Here is a 23,283-nt window from a genome sequence, read left to right on the forward strand (position 1 = left end):
AAGTTTACCCTAAGAATCTGTTAGGCATTGGGTGCGAGTCACATGCTGCTGGAAATTCAGCCACAACTCTCAGCATGGATAATAAGTGCTATATTGAGGTTATATCCAAGACTGAGCGCACCCTGCTCCCTCCATGCAATCCCAGGAGCAAGGCTCACATACAGTACATTGTTGGTCTCCTTAAGAAAGAAATTTAAGTCTCAGTAATGTCTCTCTCTGATCTGGTAACAAGTGAGGTAAGCAGTACCTGTTACAAAGATACAATCAGAAGAGTCTTCATGTTGGTTCTCATATATATATATATATATATATATATATATATATATATATATATATATATATATATATATATATATATATATATATATATTATTTTATCTCACATACAAGAAGTCTCAGCGGGAAGATCAGAGGATATCAACTGGAATCTAAAATAATTCCCTGACAAAAACGTAAAAAAAAAATGCTCTCAAAATAAAAAGTTACATCTTAGTCACCACAAGAAAATATCTTACAAAAATATAACACATGGATAAAGCTTTGAATCAAAAAATAACAAATAAAAAAAATGAAATGGGAACTGGAAATGTACTGTTTGCCTGCAACGTGTTGCAATTTTACACCAAAAAATAAAATAAAAATCACAATGAGCCAGTTAAAAAGGAATTGCGCAGGCCTGAACATGCTTCCTGCGCAGTATTAGAGGCCATCATCCTCTGTCTCCACTTGGCAGAAATCCACCCAAAATTTCTGATTTGTGGTTAAAGTTTTGCTCGGAGAGCCCAGGTCATGTGTGGAGGAGACTGTCCATCCATCGTATGTATACGACATGCAACTTGGTTTAGTGAAATCAAAAGAGGTGGGGGGAAAAAAAACAAGATGACAGCCGCAAGTCATCAACACTCCACGTCACAGCATGAGAGGACACAAAGGTTTGTCTATCGTGACTCCAAACATCTTCTGTTGGTTGTGAGTGTTTTGATTTTAAGGCAAGTCCTTCACTCTTCAGAAACAATAAAGGAATAAACCATTCATACGGAAAAATGAATTCCAACCATGGACAAGGCACAATCCTTTTCTCCTGTTCCTCTTCTAGAGTGAAAAGTCCATCCCTGTAATAACAGGCCTCAGAGGATCTCTTCCATCCACTGTATATCTCTCACTATTGGAGAGAAGTGTCTGAGAAACAGGCTAAACCGAGTGGTTTAAACCAGTGTCCGTAGAGCACGGTCACTGTCCCTTCAGCGCACACAGAATCCTTGTGAATCTGCACAATGTTAAAGCACCAAAAACGGTTTATGAGACCCCTTTGAAGGGGTCACGTATGATCCTTGTTTTCTTTGAATTAGTAACTGTTAAAACCCATGAAAGAAAATAAAAAGATTTTTTGGCAAAAGCTGCCAGTGGCTCCTAGTGGAGCAGTGCCTCCTGTAAGCAGGAAGGGCACAGTGCGGCTGTGCAGTGCACAGTGTGCCGCGCTTTGTGGATGTGATGTACACACAGTTCTTTACATCCATGTCGCTGCTCGTCTTCCTGGGGACAGAGCACAGGCGGAGAAATTGGGGGATTCAGACCCCAACAAATATATGGAATTACACAACGGACAATAACCATCCACTCTGCTACAGCGGGGGTTCTTCATCCATTGGCTCATCCTCCGTTCTGAAAGACAGGAGTGAAAGTCATAAAATCATAATGTGATGTGATTGAGCCAACAATGTAAAAGTGGTACATCCTAAATACAAGTACTATATTCTCTAGTGTTATCAATTATTGCAATTGATGCCTGAATTATTTTTTTTCTTTGCTTATAATAGCTTTAAAAAAAATTGCTAAAAACACTGTGAATTATGAGGTAAATTGACTTTCAGGAGTCCTAAGCCTCATTCCTCACAAGGGAAGATACAGGAAGGGACTGGGAAACAACACAAAAATGTCCACAGCTCTACACAAAGCTTTTTACATAAGAGCACCAGGCACAAATTTGTTTCTAAGTACTGTATACGAGACTATATTTCAGCATACAGTTTAAAACAATATGGAAAGCAAACAGAAACTGATGGAATAACTGCTCTTATCAACAAAACTAAACGTAAAGCCTTACAAGAGTAACTGAAGATGGGTACACGGGTTCTGCTGCTCTGGTGGGGGAAGGAGGGACACTGGCGTAGTGCACAATGGAGTGGCTTCGAACAGGAGGGGTAAGTAAGGGAACACTGTGCTTGGCAGAGACAACAGGACTTTCTGATTCTTTCAGACACATTGGGAAGTCTGTATATGCTAGAGCCTCAGCAGAGGTGTCCCAGACTGGCTACCTTGACCGAGATCCCTCTAGTATGTGTTCAAGGCCTAGCGCTTGATAAAGAATTATGCATACGTCTGTAGCAATGCTCACCTTCTGTCTGGACGGACATCCACAGACAGGGATGCCATCGCTGTAACCGTCTCAGCTTCCTCAGTCTCACATTTTTGTGCCTCAATAAGAGAATAGGACACAGTAGATGCAGCATGATTCAAACATGGCCAGTATTCACCTAAAATAAATAAACACACAATTCTATGTTAATTCGTTATAACTATAACAAGTGAGCGGTCAGTACACTTGCTTTTCACTACTTAAACCATCCATAAGGGAGAAATAAATTGTAACAACAGCATAAATGGGATTTTTTCCTAGAATGGCGTTCTTTGATCTGAAAATAGCAAAATGTATTTCTTATTTGTAATATGACTTAAGCCTTGTACACACAGACCAACCTGCTGCCTCCTTATTGTCTGACTTTAGTCTGTTGGACGATTATTAGGCGTGTGTACGTGCACGAATGTCTAGGCGACCGACCGATAACATGCGGTTTGTGCGATCCAACCATCGGATCTACTCACACGACTGTTCGGCTGATATCAGTTGGTTGCGTGTGTACAAGTCATTTGAACGACTTGTACTTGTTTTGAATGCGGCCGTATGCAGTCGATCATACCGCTTGTGTGCGCAGTATGTAAATTAGTTGGTTGTTTGGACGTGTGGTTGTAAAGGTCGTGCGGTTCATCAGGTCGTCCGGTTGGTCGTGCACTTGTTAGACGTGTGTAGGTGCCTTTACAGCGGACCTAAACTCTTGTACAGAAGATAAGGAAAACACATATAGCTGCAAGATTAGTTGTCTAATTAGGCCTTATCAGCAAGTAATCAGCGAATGTAAATAAGGGCTATCAGCTATGTCTGAAGTGTGCCAAGCTGTGCCTAGGTAGATATTAAGTTAACCCTTTCTGTGCTCCCAGGAATTAAACACTGCAGAGTTTTTGTAAGATTTCTATAAGTTGTAACGAATAAATGTTTTTCTTTAAAGGTCATAAGGTCGGCTTTTAAAAAGGTTAAAACAGTTGAGTTACTTTGGTCAGAGGAGAAGAACTCATCTCAACTTGTCTTCCGTCAGGCTGTCTGCCCTTCACAGTCTGTACATGGTTAGTAAATGTTGTAAAAGCCATGTCTCCAGCACTGGTGACTGATGGCTAGGCTGTATTGCTCTCTAAGGAGAGATCTTATTTTTGCCAAACTGAAACAAAACAAGGCAATTCTTTGACCTAACAAAACCTACCAGTCAGCCAGCAGGTGGAGTTTAGATACATTTTACACTAATTTGTGAAATGTAATAATACCTTGACAAAAATAATAATGTATGAGAAATTCCACTTTTGGTATTAAATCGAATAGAACAAAAGTACAAAAAATATGCATTCTGCTCAAAAAGTGACCGAGACCCTGTGTTTACTCACAGTGAAGTTTTTACAATCCTTTCAAAACCTACCCTGTATCTGAATGACTTTTTCCAAAGAGCTCACTGCATTGCTGTTGGGTCTCTGCTGCAGCACAGACTCTGGAATGGGCTCTAGCTGTAAATAAAAACACAAACAGGATAACTTTACCACAAAAGAATCAACGTACAGCATTTGCTTTAATGATAATCTCAGAAAATGCCCTAGTTTGTGCTTTCATCCTTGCTAGGTCACAGTAGCATATACTATAACATCTACATAAAAAGAATAATATTGCAGACAGACTCAAAGTTGCTCTGTAAGCTATACCACAGTATGGGCTCAGTTATTGGCCAGAAAGCATAGAAAAAGCCAAGGATGGTCAAAGAGATGCAAGCAATTCTAAGCTGATGCAAGATTATGCAAATTTGTATTTCAAGCTGCAGAAGTCCTGTGCCAATCCTCCACAGCGAGACGGAGGGGGGGTGGGAGGTTTCGGGGGGGGGGGGGGGGGGGGAATTGGAATTCACTCAAGCTGCCGACGTCGTGTGCTCGCTCCGGGACAAACCAATCCTCCGGTACTCCTGGGAATGGCCAGTCAGCAGGCCACTGCGCCTGCACCGCCCTGGTCATGCGCTTTCTTGACCACGCTCATGTCGCCGTCCTGTGCAGTACGAGATTTCTAATCCTGCACATGCACAGGTGGGCGACGTGAGCGTGAATATGTGCGGCAGCCACCGGCTAACCAGAAACGAAACTAGCTCGCTGCGGGGGAACAGAGGATCGGTTTGTTCCAGCGCAGGCACAGGATGTCTACAGGGGGCCGGCAGATACCCCAGGTAAGTGAAACTCTTTTTTTCCCCCTAAGTTAAGGTTCCCTTTAACAACAGACACAGTATCACGTATATACAGTATGAACAAATGAAAATTCCAGACATCAAAGTAGAATGATTAGTGAAACTGCTGTTGCAGCATGTAAAATTTAGCCAAGTTTCCTTACTGAAAGTACCATTTATAACATTCAATGAATGAAATCTATTCTGACAACCGAAAGACATAAAATGTGAACATATGTAGATTTATTATGCACTCACACAACTGAATAAACAGCTTTTAGATGGTGACCACTTTTCAAATATTGCAATAGGCTGAGATGCTCTTACCTCATTACCTAGCAAAGCTGACACACAAGCCTCAGAAGCATCACAAATCGCTGTTAAATCGTGACCTCCCTCGAGTGCCAGAATAACACGACCTCCTGCCAACCCCATAAGCTGCTTGGTCAGATATCCAAAACCTTAGAAAAATAAAACAAATCAGGTTATAAGGTTATCACAGCAAAGTTATAAAAGTGTTCAGATTTCTGGCTCGGAGAAGACAACCAAAAAGCATACCAGTCAAACGCAAAGCTGGATTCCATGTGTGTACGTGCTAATCTATGATAATACACCAACCACTGTTGATGCAGAGGAACCTCAACATTGTAATAAAAAGCATGAACAGATTTGTGTATGCACATGTATACATTTGTTTTCCATTCAATATTTTGTTTGAAATTTTTTAGGAACAATACAGAAGCATTAAAGTAAATGGGAGCTGCTGATTAAAAAAAAAAAGCCAGATACTTACGTAAGGAGAGGGAAGGCTCTAGGTCCTAATGATCCTTCCCTTCTCCTCGCCCAGTGCCCTCGGTGCAGTGCTGTCCCCAGGAGCAGCATTTGACTAATTTAGTAAAATACTGCTCGCTCCACTGGCAAAGGTGGCTTAGGAAAGTCTTCGGGAGCCTGATCGCTCCCGAAGACGGGCCACTCCATACTGTGCACGTGCGTGCGAGAGCCCTCTCTCACGCACTTGTTCGTATGTGCAGTATGGAGCTGCCTGTCTTCGGGAGGACTCGGCTCCCGAAGACCTCCAAAGTCCCCTACGGCAGGGGATTTAAACGGGGAGCCAGCGCTGCACCAGGAGAGGAGAGGGAAAGCTCATTAGGACACAGAGCCCTCACCTAAGGTAAGTAACTGATTTAAAAAAAAAAAAAAAAAATCAGTCCAATTAGCTTTAAATGGCTTTTGTTTTAACATGTTCATATATCTAGTAGATCTAACTTCAGTCAGTCTGCGCAAGAGAAGTGCTCCCTCTACATAGCTCTCCAGCGGCTGCTAGAGAGATACGCAAAGAGCGCACTTCTCTTACGTCAGACTGGCCGAAGTTACGGGACCCGGTACCGGGTACAGAGAAGGCGGAGGATGGCGGCGAAGGAGCGATCAGTGCGGATGGGGCTGGAGGAAACCCCAGGAATGTATAAAGCTTTTAATTTAATTCAGCTTTGGTACATTTGAAGCTGCCAGCATGAAGCAGCCTGGTCTCTGTATCTTGACAATCGAGACAGTCAGTCAAATGTAATTTTCTGATACACTTTGGTGCCAAACAAATATCTGTGATTATATGCATAGCAACATTAATTTTTCAGGGTTATCCTATACAAAAGCAGGGCTGTGGAGTCAGAGTTGGAGGCAGAGTCGAGGAGTCTGAGCAATTTTGGGGTGCCTGGAGTTGGAGGTTTAATAAACTGAGGAGTCAGAGTCGGATGATTTTTGTAACCACTCCATAGGCCTGCAAGAGCTGTGGAGTCGAAGCAATTTTGGGTACCTGGAGTCGGAGGTTTCTAAAAATGAGGAGTCGGAGTTGGATGATTTGTATACTGACTCCACTTCCCTGTACAAAAGACTCCTCTGCTCCAGTTTTCATAAAATGTTTAAGCCGGTTTCATTCCTTTGCAACCCAATGAAGTCAACTACGGTACTAACATCAATAGAACATTTTAGAATACCATGGACTGTTTTTCCTTAGCTATCATCTGGTCAAGAGAAGCTCCTCGGCTACAGTAGAAACCAGTGCAGTGCAGAGTCACAACATACTGACATGGCTAGACTTTGCAGACTTATTTATTTTCAATTCTTTATTTAGACTGCACAAAAAAGAACATATGGAAAACCCTGCAGATCCATCAGAAAACCAGATGTTGGTAACAATTTTCAATTTCTCTAAGGTACCAAAAACTGTTAAGTGCATTCTTCAGCTATTTAAAAGCTAAAGTAAAAAGCAAGGCAAGAAAACCACAAAAATAAACATCTACAGAGAAGAGAAAAAGGAAGAGAGGAGAAAAATGAAGAGAAAAAAAAATTAGAAAAAAAATATACCTCATAGCCATAGTAAAGATTCAAAGAATATAGCCATCCTAGAATTTAGTAAAACATCATGATAAAAATCTAGGTGGGAGTCAAGGTTCGGCACTCTTAAAAAGGAACTTGATACTGAGGTTGCTATATTGCTATCACAATTTAAAAATGCCATTGCCTGTCTGTAGTGTTGATAGTTTGTGTTTTGTCACGCAACTAGCAATAAAGTATGTAGCTAACGAGGGCGGACTGAGGTACACCATTCAAACAGCAAGCCTGATCTGGGCCAATAATTCAGAGGTAGCAGGATCAGCACAACAACCAGGCAATTATAATTTTTTGAAAAGAAGTCAGCAATGATGCTTTACTTCATATTTCCAACAAATTTGAACTGAACTGATGAGGTAAACAATTGTATATAATAGTCCTACTCCTGAAAAAAGACTCTCTGCATGGTTGTGTGTAGCACCCATTAACGGAAGTGTCCTGGGCATGCGCTTTTCCTATAGTTTCCGAACTGCACATACCCTGGATGCTCTCAGCCATAGCTGCTGTGCACACTGCACAGCCATGTGAGAAGGCGACCCACAAGTGCATGTGGAAGGGACCGCGCATGCACTGGGCTCCATCTGGTCCCAGTCGCAGCTATGAATGGAGACGCAAGAGGGAAGAGAGGCCAGACACAATTAGGAGACTGGTGGTGTCTGAACATATTATATAGATCATCTAGGTAAGTATATCTTAACATTTTTTTTTTCACCTCCAGTACACTTTAAGGCCCCTTTCACATTACAAACGTGGATGGCCACGCATGCGGAACGCAACGCATGCGAACGCACGCCATCCGCGTTTGTGTGCGTTGCGTGGCTGATCCCATCACTGAAAAGTGAATGGGACAGCCACGCGTTTTTACAAAAAATGCGTGCAGCATGCGTTCCCGGACCGCACAGGTCCGGAACGCATGCAGTGTGAACATCAGACATTGCACTCTATGCAATGTCTGATGTCGTGCGTGTCGGCCACCTGCACACGTTTCCAAAACGCGGCTGGAAACGCGTGCAGTGTGAACGAGGCCTAAATTATGTCAGAGGACACTGTACAAGTAGACCAACCTAAATGCTGCAGCAATAGCAAAATGTGTTCTGAATTCACACTTACATTTAGCTGATACTTTGTATCCTCCTAGGGGAGTAGGATGTCCCTCCACAGCATCAAACCCCGCAGACACTAAGATTACTTCTGGTGAAAACTCCCGGGCAATTGGCAGCACCACAGTCCTACAAGGATAAGCAATAAAAAGTGTCATTGTCCTCAGACTAACAAAAATACACAAGTGCACAAAATCCTAGTGACTACAACATTTAGACAATTATTCATTGCATAAGCAGAGAGACAATAAAACATTAACATTATAATCAAGAAGAAAATTTAGAAGCCAAAAAACCCTGGAAAGTCTATTTTCCATTTTCATGAATTACTGAGTCTTAAAGTGTACCAGAGACGAGTCAAACTAAAAGTTTTATACATACCTGGGGCTTCCTCCAGCCCCATACGCACAGATCGCTCCCATGCCGCCATCCTCAGTCTTCTTTATCGCCGGCACTGGGTCCCGTAACTTTGGCCAGTCTGCGCAAGAGAAGTGCACCCTCTACGTATTTCTCTAGCAGCCCCCCCCCCCCCTCACTAACATATACAATTTGCAGAGTAGTGCCATTATATTTCCTTGCTAGAGATGAGCTAAGCAGAGCTCACATATTTGGAATCTGAATTCCAATAAACTTGTGGGCCGCGGCAGGGGGGCCAGTTATAGTCCCCCTATAGCCAATATGCTCCACGTAGCTCCAATACTTCCTTCTTCTGGGTTCGAGGTAGCATTGGAGATATGGGACGCGACATGGTGTGCATCGGCTATAGGCGGGGACAAGGGTAAGTTAAGTGCCCTACCGAGTTTTAATTGGAATTTGGAATTCAAAAACGACCGGTCATCCTTAGTCAAAGCTGCATTGGGTCTCCTCTTCCTCCGGGAAGCTGTGCCTTAGTGGTCTCCTCCTTTGGCTCCCAGTGATCGTGAGTCAGAGGGCAGCACAGAGCAAGTGGCTTTCGGAAGGAAGAGGACTTCCGATGCAGTGTGGTCTGATAAACATGTCTACACAGATCCGCTGCCATTACTCTGCCACAAGAGAAGGACATGGGGACACACGCAAATCTGCAAGGGGGTCCCAAGATTTTTTTTGCCTGTTGACGGGCATTGTTATGCCCCTGGTCAAAGTTCACCCCTTGTAAAATCTTACCTCACTACGATTTACATATTTAATCTTGGGTAGCCCTGACACATGAATGTATATACTGTATTTCTCAGAATATAAAACGGAGTGCAGGGAAACACAACACATCCTGCCTCCCCCTCGCTCCAGTTGCTGTACATGCACTCCTCTTCTCCAGCTGTCGATATATATACTGCAGCCACAGTTCCCCCCATTTCTTGTGGCCTCCATACTTCCTGATGAGTGGTTCCCTGGCATGTGCTCCGCACATGCGCTGCTGGGGTCACGCATGGAACCACTCATCAGGAATTACAGAGGCCACAAGGAGTGGAGGACCCGAAGCAGTAGGGCGGCGACAGCGGAGTACTGTAAAAACAGTGCCGGAGATTTGGGCATGTGGGCCGCCATAGGTCGTGATAGGAATTACGGCTAATCCGGCACTCAGTGAGTAATTTGGGCGTAAAGTGTGTAGTCTAATGTAGTGCAGTGATGTGTAGTACTGGCAGGGCGGCAGGGATTAGTGTAGTGTAGTGAAACTTTTAGGGGCAGCAGGAATTAGTGAAGTGTAGCTGGTCAGTGTAGCTTAAAGGACTACTGTAGGGGGGTGGGGGGAGGGGGGAATCGGCAATCTTACCAGAGTTTAGTACATCAGGGCTGAAATTTCTAAATCCCAACTTTAAATCCTTTGCAACCTTACTTCAAAACCCCAAATTCGAAGTTCCGATGTAACATCAAACATCTCTAACCTTCAATAGAACTGCTCACCCTTGCCCAAAATCAATAAGCATTGTAGTACAGATAATTTCATCATTCTTTTTTAATTGTACCTGAAAGCAGCCAAGTATTCTGCATCCTTCATAGGTGGATCCAGTCCTCCAGTAAAAGCCACATTCACATTAAAGCCCATACCGGCACCACTACCGACCTATACGGGTAGAAAAAGAGCTATTAAATGGAGCAGCACTCAAAAAACCTAGTGGGTAACTTATAGAGGTGTGGTATTTGAACAGACAGCTTATCACTTTGAACTGCATTACGCAAATGTGTACAGCACTTTAAATAACACTCAACAGCTATTAATTTGCAGCGTGCATTGAAAGTTATGTTGAAAAATGCATGTAAACTTTCTAAAAGCAACATCTTTAATGTGGATAGCCCAAAAACACCATTCAGTTTTCTTTATCTAGATCAGGCTTTCTCAACTAGGTAACCTGCGGGGGATTCCGAAGATGGATGAGCACCGGGCGACGCAGGACAGGTAATGTATAAATATACACCGGGGGGGTACATTTATGCACTAAGGGCATCGGCGAGCTCCCCCAATTCCCAAGAGATTTCATACTGAAATCGATCGGGAAGCGGATTGCGGTGTATGGGCAGCTGATAGATCTTTCTCAAATCAGATTCGATCAGAAAGAGATTTGTCTCTTGGTCAAATCTGCCCATCATCGCTAGATGTATGGCTCCCTTTACATTTGTATTAGTGCAGGTCAAGCAGCTGCAGCTCGGAAGTATAAATGATCAGAGATTTATTTTGGGGATTAACTTTGAAATTTAGTTTTGAATTTTTATGTTTCAAGCTTTTATTATATGCAAAATGTATACGAGACCCTTGCTTGACACGTTTTGATAAGTTACAGGAAAAAAGGGTATGAGAATTAAACACGTTTTGCACAGAAATCCAGGAAGCACTGAATGCCGTGGAGGTTAAACACCAGGACTCCTGCAAAATAGTGTAAACAGAATGGCGTTTTCTTCAGGATGGTGGGGCCGGAAGTCGGCTGATTTGAGGTCTTTGACAGAGAAGACAGAGCAGGTAATTATAACTTTCTCTTACAGGAGGCCTGTGGGATTTTTTATTTACGGCTGGATATCCACTTTAACCACTGTGGCTACAGTCACAGACTGCAAGTTTATAAATGACCGCACTGGCAGACCCTGCAGCAGTAAAACTATCCCGAGGCGATGCATATTTATACAAAATTTGTATGCAGATTTTTCAGCTTCAAAATGGACCAACTGAATCCTGTCAAGGTAGGATCTGATTGGTCTATTTTCATGATGCATACATTTGCATGCATTTTCTTCTTATCAACCATCTCTGACCAACTCTAATATTTACAATATCACACCACAGTCTTAAAGCCTAATTTGAGGGACAGTTTCCTAAAATGCACTTAGTAGAACATTATTTCAAACTAGCCACAAGGGTTGTCGTGTACCGTGCACAGCCACGTGCCACAAATGTCCACAACTCTGCAGATGTGTCTGCGCACAGCCTGCACCTGTCCTGACTGCTGCCCGTCCGTGTGCCGCACATGTGCGCCAGGCACAACTGACACATGGACAACACAGGGTAGGGATTTTATATCAAACAGGATGAAATAATGCATAAAAAGTTGCATTTTCTACAAAATCCATTAAAGCTAAATATCTGCTGCACTAAATCATAGATCCTCATTATGTATGAATTAAGGCATGACGTATTTTCATTTAAAACTACAATGGTGTTTACAACACTTTTATGCATAATTCAAGCCCATCTAGGCATAGATCAACAACAACATTAGTAAAGTGCTCCTCTCCCATAGGACTCAAAGCCCAGATGGAAAGGTACAATCTAATAGCTTAGGGATCACTGTGTGCAGATATTCATTCTGGATTTACGAAATGCTACACTAGGTATTTTTCACTTTAATTTTTCAAAACGGCAAATTTAATAAAAAAAAAATAAATAAAAAAATAAATAAATGCGAGGGTTTAAAACCACATACTAGTTAAAGGAATCATAAAAAAATGTGAGCTTGTAGGTAAGCTGGTAATTGAGCACATGAACAGAGCCTCCTAAAAGGGTGAGCCTATACAGTCATGCTCATTAATTTACAAATCCCAAAGGATTTTGTAAAATGAGTATCACAAAAGTATCTCAAATCTCATTCTCAAATGTGTATCATAAACATAAGTAATAAGGCAAATCACATCTCTTATTTTTAATTGGATTTAAATTAAACTAAGAGTCATGTCAAACTAAAACAGTCAGAACAGAAAAACAAACATAAGTAAGAAAATAGTGAGATGGTACTTGTTCAAAAGTTTGCATACTGTTAGTTATTAAAGCAGGACTGTAAGCCATGAAATCAAATTTCATTTACCCACTGCTCTGTGTTCATTTTGTAGTCTACAACCTGACCCTGTATTCCAAGCATTCCATTATAGTCAAATGTTTCTGCTGTAATGAATCTCATCTCAGTCAGCCTGGCTCTATTCCCTGTGCTGCTGTAGGTAGCACTGGTAATTTGTTGTTTTTTGGGGGGCAAAATATGAGTCTTAATATGCAATAAATAAAAAACAAGCAGAAAGAAAACACAAATTACTGAACCGGGGCTTTTAAAGCTGCTGCTGGATGTGGTGCTCTGATTTTTGATCGCAAAACTTGCAATCCAAGCTCAAAATTTGATGTTCTGGTTTAAAATACAGCTATATGAAGCCAAGACAGAAAGTGTTGGAATTTAGTCAATAAGAAAAAAGATCACCCAAATAGAGAAAAATGGTGTGTTTTTTTTAAATAAATTTACAGCGAGACAAATGAACCTAGAGAGTTCAGAATATCTCTGTGAATACTGTATGTGAATAATAACAGCTAATCGGTGTGCAAGTACTGTACCTCATCAGGGGCCCCGCTTCCTGGGAAGAAGTTCCCATCATCATAGCGATGGAGTGATATATAAAGGACAGAAGGATCCGTATAGAAGGCCTGCTGGGTACCATTTCCATGGTGAACATCCTACAACAATTAAAGCATAAAATCAATATCAACGTTGCACATATGATATACAGTAGAATCCCTTTATAGTAAACGCCAAGGGACCAGGAAAAGTTGTTTATTATATCAAGTTTACTATATCAGATTTGTTCATACATTGTATATTTATACAGATGCATTTGCTGGGACCTGAGGACTGAGTTTACTATATCAGAGTTTACTATAACGAAACTCTAATGTAACATGACCACAAACTGTAAAATGAAGAGAAAAAAATGTAAAACTAAAAAGCATGCATACATATAAGATTTACAGTTGTCCCAGAGTAAAATATGCTATACATTTTGTATTTTCCTTGAGCTGGTGCATTTCCTCATGGGGGATTCTCAGGGTTTCCTTTACACAATTTTCAAGAGCACTCCCAGAACAACAGTGGCACATCCCAACTTCCAGGATTGTGTGCAGAATTGGTAGAGGTGTACTAGTCCAAAACCTCTCAGTGATAGCTTTGAAGACGTAAATGACAGCTAGATAGGAAAAGTAATTTACACTTCAATTTTTCTGGGACAAAATATACATCTTACATGTATGTGTACAGATATATTTTTCGGTTTACCATAGTGGTCCTTTAAAAAAAACACACTATAGAATTAACCACACACCCCAACCTCCACACTTTAACCGGTTCGGGATTGCGTGTAGTCAAAACTACGCCCCACTTGTGACTGCCTAAGCCTGATGCGGCATAGTTTTAACGTCCCTGCCAGCTCAGAACTCCATAACTCGGTCAGGAGCAGTTTTCATTCATTCCTGACCTCCTGATCACTGTAAGCCAATCACAGTGATCAGGAAGTGTAAAAAGAAAAAAAAAAAAAAGCGCCCTTGAAGGGACCAGAGGCTCAGGTCCGAAATGAGTTGAAGTGCTAATGTAGCAGTTTTTATGTAGCAGAAAACCTAAATGCAGTAATCTGGTATTTTCTGACACTCTTGCTTCGAGCCGCCAGTTTTTTTGTTTTTTTTTTAAAACACAATTCACTCCGATTCAAGTACAAGAGATTGCTAATGGGATATTTATCGATTATGGCATTGACAATAACACCTACTAAGTTAAAGGACAACTGAAGCGAGAGGGATATAGAGGCTGCCATTTTTATTTTCTTTTAAAAAATACCAGTTGCCTGGCTGTCCTACTGATCGTCTGCCTCTAATAGCTTTAAGGTGCATACACACATCAGACTATAGTCTTTGGAAAATGAAAGATCACAGACCAATCTTACCACCCTTCATGTAGTATGAGAGCCATACTCTACACAGTCTTTTCTATGGAGCTGAACTCCCCATCAGACAGAAATCTTATACCAGTTGCCTGGCTGTCCTACTGATCCTCTGCCTCTAATAGCTTTAAGGTGCATACACACATCAGACTATAGTCTTTGGAAAATGAAAGATCACAGACCAATCTTACCACCCTTCATGTAGTATGAGAGCCATACCTTCACAGTCTTTTCTATGGAGCTGAACTCCCCATCAGACAGAAATCTTTGCAAGATGCTGCACACACAGATGCTGCACACACTCAAAAGATCTGTAGCTGCAAAAGATCTGTTTCTGCCAAAAATCCATTCCTGCAAATTGCAATGATAGTCTATGATATCTGCAGATCATCATACACACATGCTAGACCATGCCAGCCCTGCCACTTCGCTCCATGCCAGACCTCGCCAGCCTGTACTGTGGCTTGGACCGCCACAACAATCTGCCTGGACTCCAAGGACCCAAGGTTTCCTCAGACACTGGTAGTAGCTCACATGGGACTTTTTTTGGCCAGATCAGCCAGCCATACAGAACACCAACCGAACACTAATCGGCCTGATTCCACCACAACCCAAGGAGACACACTCTTCTCTTTCTCTCTCTTTACCCAAGGAGAGTCCGCGGGACATCTGATTAAAGTATCACTGCAAAGTGTTTGAGTGCCATAGACGGCAGCGGATTAACCCCCCGGCCCCTTTCCCTGGCTTTATTCTCGTATATTTTATCTTGCCTAACCTGCATTATCTTCTGTATCTACTGTATGCTTAAAGTGCTGTTTTACGGCATCACTGTTTTTACTGCTCCACTGTAATCTGTGTTTACTGTACTTTGTATGTTTACTGTACCATTGCCGTCCCTGAAGTGCCAAAACCAATTCCGGGTACAACCCCTGTTGTACTTGGCGAAAAAAAACGATTCTGATTCAACTGACATTCATCTGCAGATCAGATCCACCAGGATGGATTTTCAGATCTGCAGATGATTGCTTGATCTGCAGATGCATGTCAGTTAAATCATGTGTGTATGATGATCTGCAGCTCTCATAGACTATCATTGCAATTTGCAGGAATGGATTTTTGGCAGGAACAGATCTTTTGCAGCTACTGATCTTTTGTGTCTGTACAGCATCTGTGTGTGCAGCATCTTGCAAAGATTTTTTTCTGATGTGGAGTTTAGCTCCATAGAAAAGACTGTGTAGAGTATGGCTCTCATACTACATGAGGGGTGGTAAGATTGGTCTGTGATCTTTCATTTTCCAAAGACTATAGTCTGATGTGTGTATGAGCCTTTAGCCATAGACCTTGAAAAAGCATGCAGCAGATCAGGTGTTTCTGATATTGTCAGATCTGACAAGATTAGCTGCATGCTTGTTTCTGGTGTGATTCAGACACTATTTCAGCCAAACAGTTCAACGGGGCTGCCAGGCAACTGGTATTGTTTAAAAGGAAATAAATATGGCAGCCTTCATATCCCTCTAACTTCAGTTGTCCTTTAACCTCCTGAGCGATAATCCCGAGCTGAGCTCGGGGTATGTCGCGCAGGAGGAGTTCTCAGGCCCTGGTGGGCCGATTTGCATCTAGCTGCGTGTAACTTCCGATCGCCGCCGCTCGCCGCCGTGCAGCCCCCCCCTCCCGACCCCTTGCGCAGCCTGGCCAATCAGTGCCAGGCAGCGCTGAGGGGTGGTTCGGGACTCCCTCTGACGTCACGACGTCCATGACGTCGGTGACGTCATCCCGCCCGGTCGCCATGGCGCCCGGGGAAGCCCAGCAGGAAATCCCGTTCTGGACGGGATTTCCTGCTTACTCTGATCGCCGAAGGCGATCGGAGTGGGTGGGGGGATGCCGCTGGGCAGCGGCTATCATGTAGCGAGCCCAGGGCTCGCTACATGATTTAAAAACTAAAAAATTAAAAAAGTGCTGCGCCCCCTCCTGGGCGATCTTATTGTATCGCCCAGAGGGTTAAAGAGACACTTAAGTCAGAAAAAAAAAAAAAGTGTTTTACTCACCTGGGGCTTCTACCAGCCCCCTGCAGCAGTCCTGTGCCCTCGCAGCCACTCATTAATACTCTGGTCCCCTGCTGCCAGCAAGTTTCGTTTTTGCCGACAGGCCCGTCAGGACTGGCCATGCGTAGCTTTTTCCGCATTCCCGACTGTAATTAGCACTATTGCAGGCCGCAACTCGTACAAAAATACACGTTGCCGCATTACGAACGCATAGATATGTGGCAACACATATTTTTGTATGCGTTGCAGCCGCAATAGCGCTAATTACAGTCGGAAATGCGGAAAAAGCTACGCATGGCCAGTCCTGACGGGCCTGTCGGCAAAAATGAAACTAGCTGGCAGCAGGGAACCAGAGGATTAGTGAGTGGCTGCGAGAGCACAGGACAGGGGGCTGGTAGAAGCACCAGGTGAGTAAAACTCATTTTTTTTCTGACTTAAGTGTCTCTTTAAAGGACAACTGAAGTTAGAGGGATATGAAGGCTGCCATATTTATTTCCTTTTAAACAATACCAGTTGCCTGGCAGCCCCGTTGAACTGTTTGGCTGAAATAGTGTCTGAATCACACCAGAAACAAGCATGCAGCTAATCTTGTCAGATCTGACAATATCAGAAACACCTAATAACACCTGATTAAAGTGAACCTCCAGACTAAAAATCGACTCAGCAGCACTGAAAAGGCTTGGTGTTTCTTTAACAGTTTCACAGCATCAGAACTTTGTTTCTCTTATACAAGCCTCATTTTTAGCTGCACAGAAGAAAACTGCCCGGGCTTTTTTCCCCTGATGCTGTGCAAAGCATGATGGAATTTCTGATGATGTTGTTCTCGTTCTGCTGTTTTGGTGCAATTTTTTTTTTTTTGCATTTTGAATTTGACATTTGAAGCCTAGCGCATGCAACTGGGAGGGGTTATCAGGACAAAGGACAGTTGGAACTGTGTCTTATGCTCCTTGTCAACTCCTTTCAACCAAAAAGATGGCTGCCCCCATGACAAAGATGGCATCCCCCATGAATCACAAACATTTGCCTGTTCTTTTAAAACAGGATGGGTAAGAGATTATATTACCTATCTATTCGAATTAACATAACTAATGTAACTTAATGACAGTATGTTTGTTTAGGCTGAAGTTCCCCTTTAAGGTTCACTTTAAGTCAACATAATGCATGTTGACTGTACGCCTAAATGCTTGGAAATGGCATATGGTAAATCTAAGGATATTTTATATAGTTGTAGATCCAGCTGTACACTAGGCCTTGTATACCCATTCTAGTAAAAATGTGTATTTATCAGTTGAGAATAATGACAGCCTTAAAGAGACTCTGTAACATCAAAAACGTCCCCTGGGGGGTACTCACCTCGGGTGGGGGAAGCCCCAGGATCCTAATGAGGCTTCCCACGCCGTCCTCTGTCCCACGGAGGTCTCGCTGCAGCCCTCCGAACAGCCGGCGACAGGCCCGACTGTTCAATTCAATATTTACCTTTGCAGGCTCCAGCGCGGGCGCTGTGGCTGCTTTCGCTCCGAAGGAGGCGGAAATACCCGATCTCAGTCGGGTCCGCTCTACTGCGCAGGCGCCGGAGACTTGCGCCTGCGCAGTAGAGCGGACCCGACGGCGATCGGGTATTTCCGCCTCCTTCGGAGCCGCCAGAGCGCCTGCGCAGGAGCCAGGAAGGTAAATATTACGTCACCGCTGTATGGAGGGCTACAGCGAGACCCCCGAGGGACGGCAGACGGCGTGGGAAGCCTCATTAGGATCCTGAGGCTTCCCCCATCCGAGGTGAGTACCCCCCAGGGGACGTTTTGTCGTTACTCTTTAAGCCATTCTATATCAAACAGATGTAAGCAGAAACATATCTAAATTCCAATCAAAAAGCCACCACTGCTACCCTACTTACTGCTCAAAACAGTATAAAGTAATATCAATGCTGGTCTACCATCCATGGGCATAGCAATCACCCCCTGCAACCCCTGCCATTGCTGGGGGGCCCAGAGGCTTTGGGGACCCTCCTCTTCCTCCCTCTCCCCAACTGCAAGTGCAGCCAATTAGCAAAAATACCTCCCCGTTTGCTCACAAAAAAATTGTCCCTGCCACCTCCTCCCGCCATGCACAGTAGCAAGTCGCGGGAGCGTCTTATTTTTTTCCTGCTTCCGGACTGCTTCACAGCAGAACACTCTCTGTTGCCATTCCAGGGCTCTGGATCACGTGACCTCATAGGGTTTGGGAACCAAGGGGGCCCCATGCTGTCATTTTTTTGCAGGGTGCCCTATTAAGTCTAGTTATGCCACTGCTACTGTCAATCCCGTTTGCACCTGAATAATAAAAAACTTCTTTCAAAAATCAACAACCACTTACCCAATCCACTATTAATGTCTTCTCCACATTAAATCGCTGCTGCAGGAGTTTGGCTGTCACTGCCACAGAATTGAAGTAACAGAATCCCCTAAATAATATATAATTAAGTTTTATTAATGCTTTTAAACCATGCTTCTAGCACGCACACACACATACACACACAGTGTCCTACAAATAGATCTCACACCATTAAAGAGAATCTGTATTGTTAAAATCGCACAAAAGTAAACATACCAGTGCGTTAGGGGACATCTCCTATTACCCTCTGTCACAATTTCGCCGCTCTCCGCCGCATTAAAAGTGGTTAAAAACTGTTTTAAAAAGTTTGTTTATAAACAAACAAAATGGCCACCAAAACAGGAAGTAGGTTGATGTACAGCATGTCCACACATAGAAAATACATCCATACACAAGCAGGCTGTATACACCCTTCCTTTTGTATCTCAAGAGATCATTGTGTGTTTCTTTCCCCCTTCTGCTCTCATGCACTGAAGTTTCAGGCTGCTCTTTTCTTCTTGCAAACAGCTTTGCCCTTGTCTGTAATCCTCAGTATGTGAAAGCCCAGCCAGCTCAGAGGACGATTTATCCAGCTTGTAAAAGTTAAGAGAGAAGAGAGAATCTGCCATAATCTAAATAACACACAGGCAGTGTGCAGAGAGGGGTCTGGAGGGGAGAGATTCATCACAGAACCACAACACTGAAGAACTTGGCAGCCTTCCAGACACAGGCTGACAAGTCTGACAAGGGAAAGATACATTGATTTATTACAGAGACTGTGATAGTAGAAAGTGCTGCAGTAAGCCAGAACACATTAGAAAAGCTTTTGGAACTTGTAGGATGATAAAAAACAGGATGCACGGAGTCTCTTTAACATTAGGCCTTGCTCCTGTGGCATAACATCTCTACCACTTTCATACAAGCACAGAATTGATTAAACATACGGTAGAATTACTGGATAAGGAAACATGTTGGTTTTGCTTCCTTTGGATCAAAACAGCTGAAGTTATCTACATAAGGAATATGGACATATATTCTCAGGGCCGATTTACAGTGAATGCACTGTGTCAGCGCATCAGCTGCCTCCTATAATGCTGCCAATTACAATGTAAATGCAATGAATCAGTTGCACCACACAATGCACTGCTGCATTTTCAGCGCACAGCAAATGCATTGCCATAACACTAAGAAAGGCACAGAATCTAACTGGCAACAGATGCGCAGACACAGAGCATTCACTGTAATCTGGCCCTTAACTCAACCTATGTCACTAAGTGAGATTAGAAATAACTCTGCACAGAAACACATTAAAAAAAAGCTTGAGGGCCCTGTCACACTGGGGCAGTGCGGTAAATTTACTGCACCCCCCGCAGGGCAATGAAAGTCTATGGAGACTTTCATACTGACGCGGTGCGACATGATGCGATGGAAGTGATGTTTTCACCGCACCCTTGATGCTCGGACAGATCTACGTTACCACGGGGATCTACATCGACTTGTCGCGAACCAGAAGTAATGCAAGTCTATGGCGAGGCGTGTCATTGTGAAAACATGCTGCCGTTTTACACGGTGTGAGTGCATGGAAGCATATTTTTTTACAATACGCATCTGCGCACATGAACGCATCAGCCACAGGAAGTGATTGTCACTTCCTGCTTGGCCGGCTGCCAGACAAGGATTACCGCATTTTGGCGGTGCCACTGCTGCCACAAAAGAGCTTTATCAGCTGTAATTAGGTAAACCTGTAGTCTTCCAAAAGAAAAAGCTACTTACCTAGGTAGAGGGTAAGGCTTTGGACAGTCCAAAGGCTCCCATCTCCTTCTCGACCCCACCGCTGCAGCACATGGACCCTCTGAACATATCTGACAGGAGCCTGGCGAATATGTTCTTGTGACTGCGATTCCCCTTCGTGAACAAGCACAGCCGTGCTTCATCTGGGTGAATACGGCCGTGATTGCACGGCAAGCTGAAGCAGCTTACCAGTAAGCGGCTTTGTATTACTGCATAGATTGGCCGTACTCATTCAGACGTAGTAAAGCTACGCTTGTTCATAAGGACAGCGCGGGATGAGCGGTTCCGTACTTGCTACGTGATCATACTCGCACATGCACGCCATGCCCATGGTCGGTCATGGATGGGAGTGTGAATGGGAACTGTAAGAGGGTACCGCCCAGCGGCAGTGATGTCTTGGAGTACATAGGAAGCCTTTGGACTATATGGAGGCTTCCCTCTACTTAGGTAAGTATCTAACTTTTTTCGTTTGGGAGGCTACATGTTCACTTTAAAGTGAGTACATGAGCAATAAGTGTGTACACATGTACCTTTACTGTTGCCCTATACAATCAAGCTCGATTCTTCAGGCAGCACTGCAAGGAAAAAGAGTACTGTGCAGACGCATTGTTCAAGTATACCACAGCAGTGTGTGCTGTTTCTATGGAGGAGGAAGGATGATGGCATGGCGCATGATGGAGCAGCTTCCGGTGAGAGGGAGGGGAACAATGCCATGCTAGATCTTTAAACGAGCTCATGAGACTCCTGTTCTCCATCTACGTTTTTACACTTACTGGAACTGCCGCTGAACTACTGCTGGAATGCTACTTTAGATAAATGACTACTTTGTACAGAAGGCTTTTAGTTTATGCCTGGGGATACACTTAAATACACTAGTAAAAATCTATACATCAAAACAAGAAAAAAAAAGTCAGCAATTCAAATTGGACAAGGGATGATGATGAGCGTGAAAACTGGTAAGCTTCTGGGGTTAGGATAGTTTCATTGGAAGATGCAGGTAGTAACAGAATCCCGCCACTACTGTGTTTAAAATCAATCACAATCCTTCATTCACACTGCTTCTTAAATGCAGTAGAGGCAGGATTCAGTTACTACCTGCATCTTCTTAATTATATACATTACTTTGTTTGGGGAAACAAGTAGAACATTTGCTGAGTTACAAATTGTGGTGAAAACACTTACATAGGCGTGCTCTCTTCAGCATGGTGACCAGGGGGGCGAACAGCAGCAAAACCATTCTATATAGGCACACAAGATCTGTGAGTTAGGTACAATTCAAATAAGCAGACAAAATATACCGATCTGCACAAATGCAAACACACCAAAGCTTAATTTACTGCTACAGTGTCACATGATGGAATTGAAGCAAACGATATTGCAATGCTGGGAAAACATCACAATGAAAGTTCTAACAACAAACCAGAGACAACCCACAATTCTATGCCAAGCCATAACAGGACAGTGGTAATGAAGGCTATGTCTACTACCTGAGGTCAGTTTATGAATGTGCAAAAACAGGAGCAGTAGATTAATGTGAACCTGTTGCCCAGAGCAACCAATTATAATCATGGGCATCCAATTATAATCATGGGCAACCAATTACTCTGGGCATCTGCACACACTGCTCCACATTTATTACAGTTTTCTCTGCACTGCAGCCTTTTTACTAAACTCGTTCTCAGACTGGAGCATATTGGATGACCAGTGAATACAAGGTCACCAAGGCCCAGTCCTATGGATGTCTAGCATTGTGTCAAACACTGGAGAGTTGGACAGATGTTCAGAAACGGACAGAAGAAACTGTACATTTAGTAAACTGCACATGCATACACTGAACAGACTGCAGAGAACAAAGCTGCAGAGAAGCCATCCAGAAGTGTCCACTGGAGATAGTCAATGGGATACTAATACAGAGATTATTCCGGATGGACCAATCCAATTCGGCCAAGTTGGAATTTGATTGTTCCATTTTCAAGCTGCACAAATTTGCATAATCCTCCACCAACTCAGAATTATTTGCATCTCATTGACCATCTCTAGTATTCACTAAAGCATCATCACCCCCATGCACAAGTGAGTAACAAATGCCTACAAGCATGCACTCATTAATGATATACAGTAATATCACCCCCATGCATAAATGCCACACCATCACCATGCATGTACACTGCACCTACCACTGTTAAAAAAACAAAACATCAGTCAAATCAGTAATATAGTAAGTCGTGATAAAGATGTGAAGTTTCTCTTGTATCTATGGTGGACATTTTGTTAAGATTCAGCCATGTTGAATGAAATCTCTATGCTGATTAAACACTGAACATAGTATTTACTCTGAGTATTGATACATGCAAGTCAGTATGCAGACTGGAATGTAAAGGAACTTCCTGTTTATTTTCAGTTAGATAAACAGTCTAGTTTCAAGATGGATTACAGGAATGGAGACCATACCAGGCGTGGTATACAGTTAATGGTGCTAATTTTAAAACAGATGCATCCCCTTTCCTTGTTTCAGTGGTCACACATAGTTCCTCAATAAATTACCTGGGGGGGGGGGGGGGGGGAGATTTTCATTTACATATGGGAGGAGAATTCCAGGAATATGGACTTAACTGTTTCATGTCTGCAGTGAATATTGATCTGTGACTGGTTTCTGTAACAATAACAAATATCCTGGCCAGCCCCAGGGAGTGTATATTTTATCATACTTGTAACCCTATAAAATCTGCTGTGTGCTAATCATCTGTAGCATTACTCTGATGATGCCTGTAGCAACAACCCTTGATGCATGAATAAATGTGTTGTCTATTTGACGAGGTGTGTCCGAGTCTTCACTGTCCTTACCAACCTGGACAGTCAGCACCTCTCCACCCAAGA

General features: G+C 43.1%; 1 protein-coding gene across 5 annotated transcripts in view; it reads right to left on the reverse strand.

The window, feature by feature from the left end:
• Positions 1–444: 444 nt before the first annotated feature.
• The window catches only part of HDAC4 (histone deacetylase 4), a 313,200-nt gene continuing 290,361 nt past the window's right edge, over positions 445–23,283 (reverse strand). For all 5 annotated transcript variants that reach the window (XM_068245302.1, XM_068245303.1, XM_068245304.1 and 2 more), the window contains 9 exons: positions 21,589–21,644; positions 18,619–18,706; positions 12,855–12,974; positions 10,018–10,115; positions 8,085–8,203; positions 4,914–5,047; positions 3,804–3,888; positions 2,396–2,534; positions 445–1,662 (listed from right to left, as the gene is read on the reverse strand). In XM_068245302.1, the coding sequence (XP_068101403.1) occupies positions 1,623–1,662; positions 2,396–2,534; positions 3,804–3,888; positions 4,914–5,047; positions 8,085–8,203; positions 10,018–10,115; positions 12,855–12,974; positions 18,619–18,706; positions 21,589–21,644 (879 nt within the window). In that variant the 3' untranslated portion in view covers positions 445–1,622. The remainder of the gene's footprint in view (positions 1,663–2,395; positions 2,535–3,803; positions 3,889–4,913; positions 5,048–8,084; positions 8,204–10,017; positions 10,116–12,854; positions 12,975–18,618; positions 18,707–21,588; positions 21,645–23,283) is intronic.

The sequence above is a fragment of the Hyperolius riggenbachi genome, chromosome 7, assembly GCF_040937935.1.
Source record: "Hyperolius riggenbachi isolate aHypRig1 chromosome 7, aHypRig1.pri, whole genome shotgun sequence".
In the NCBI taxonomy this organism is placed as follows: Eukaryota; Metazoa; Chordata; class Amphibia; order Anura; family Hyperoliidae; genus Hyperolius; species Hyperolius riggenbachi.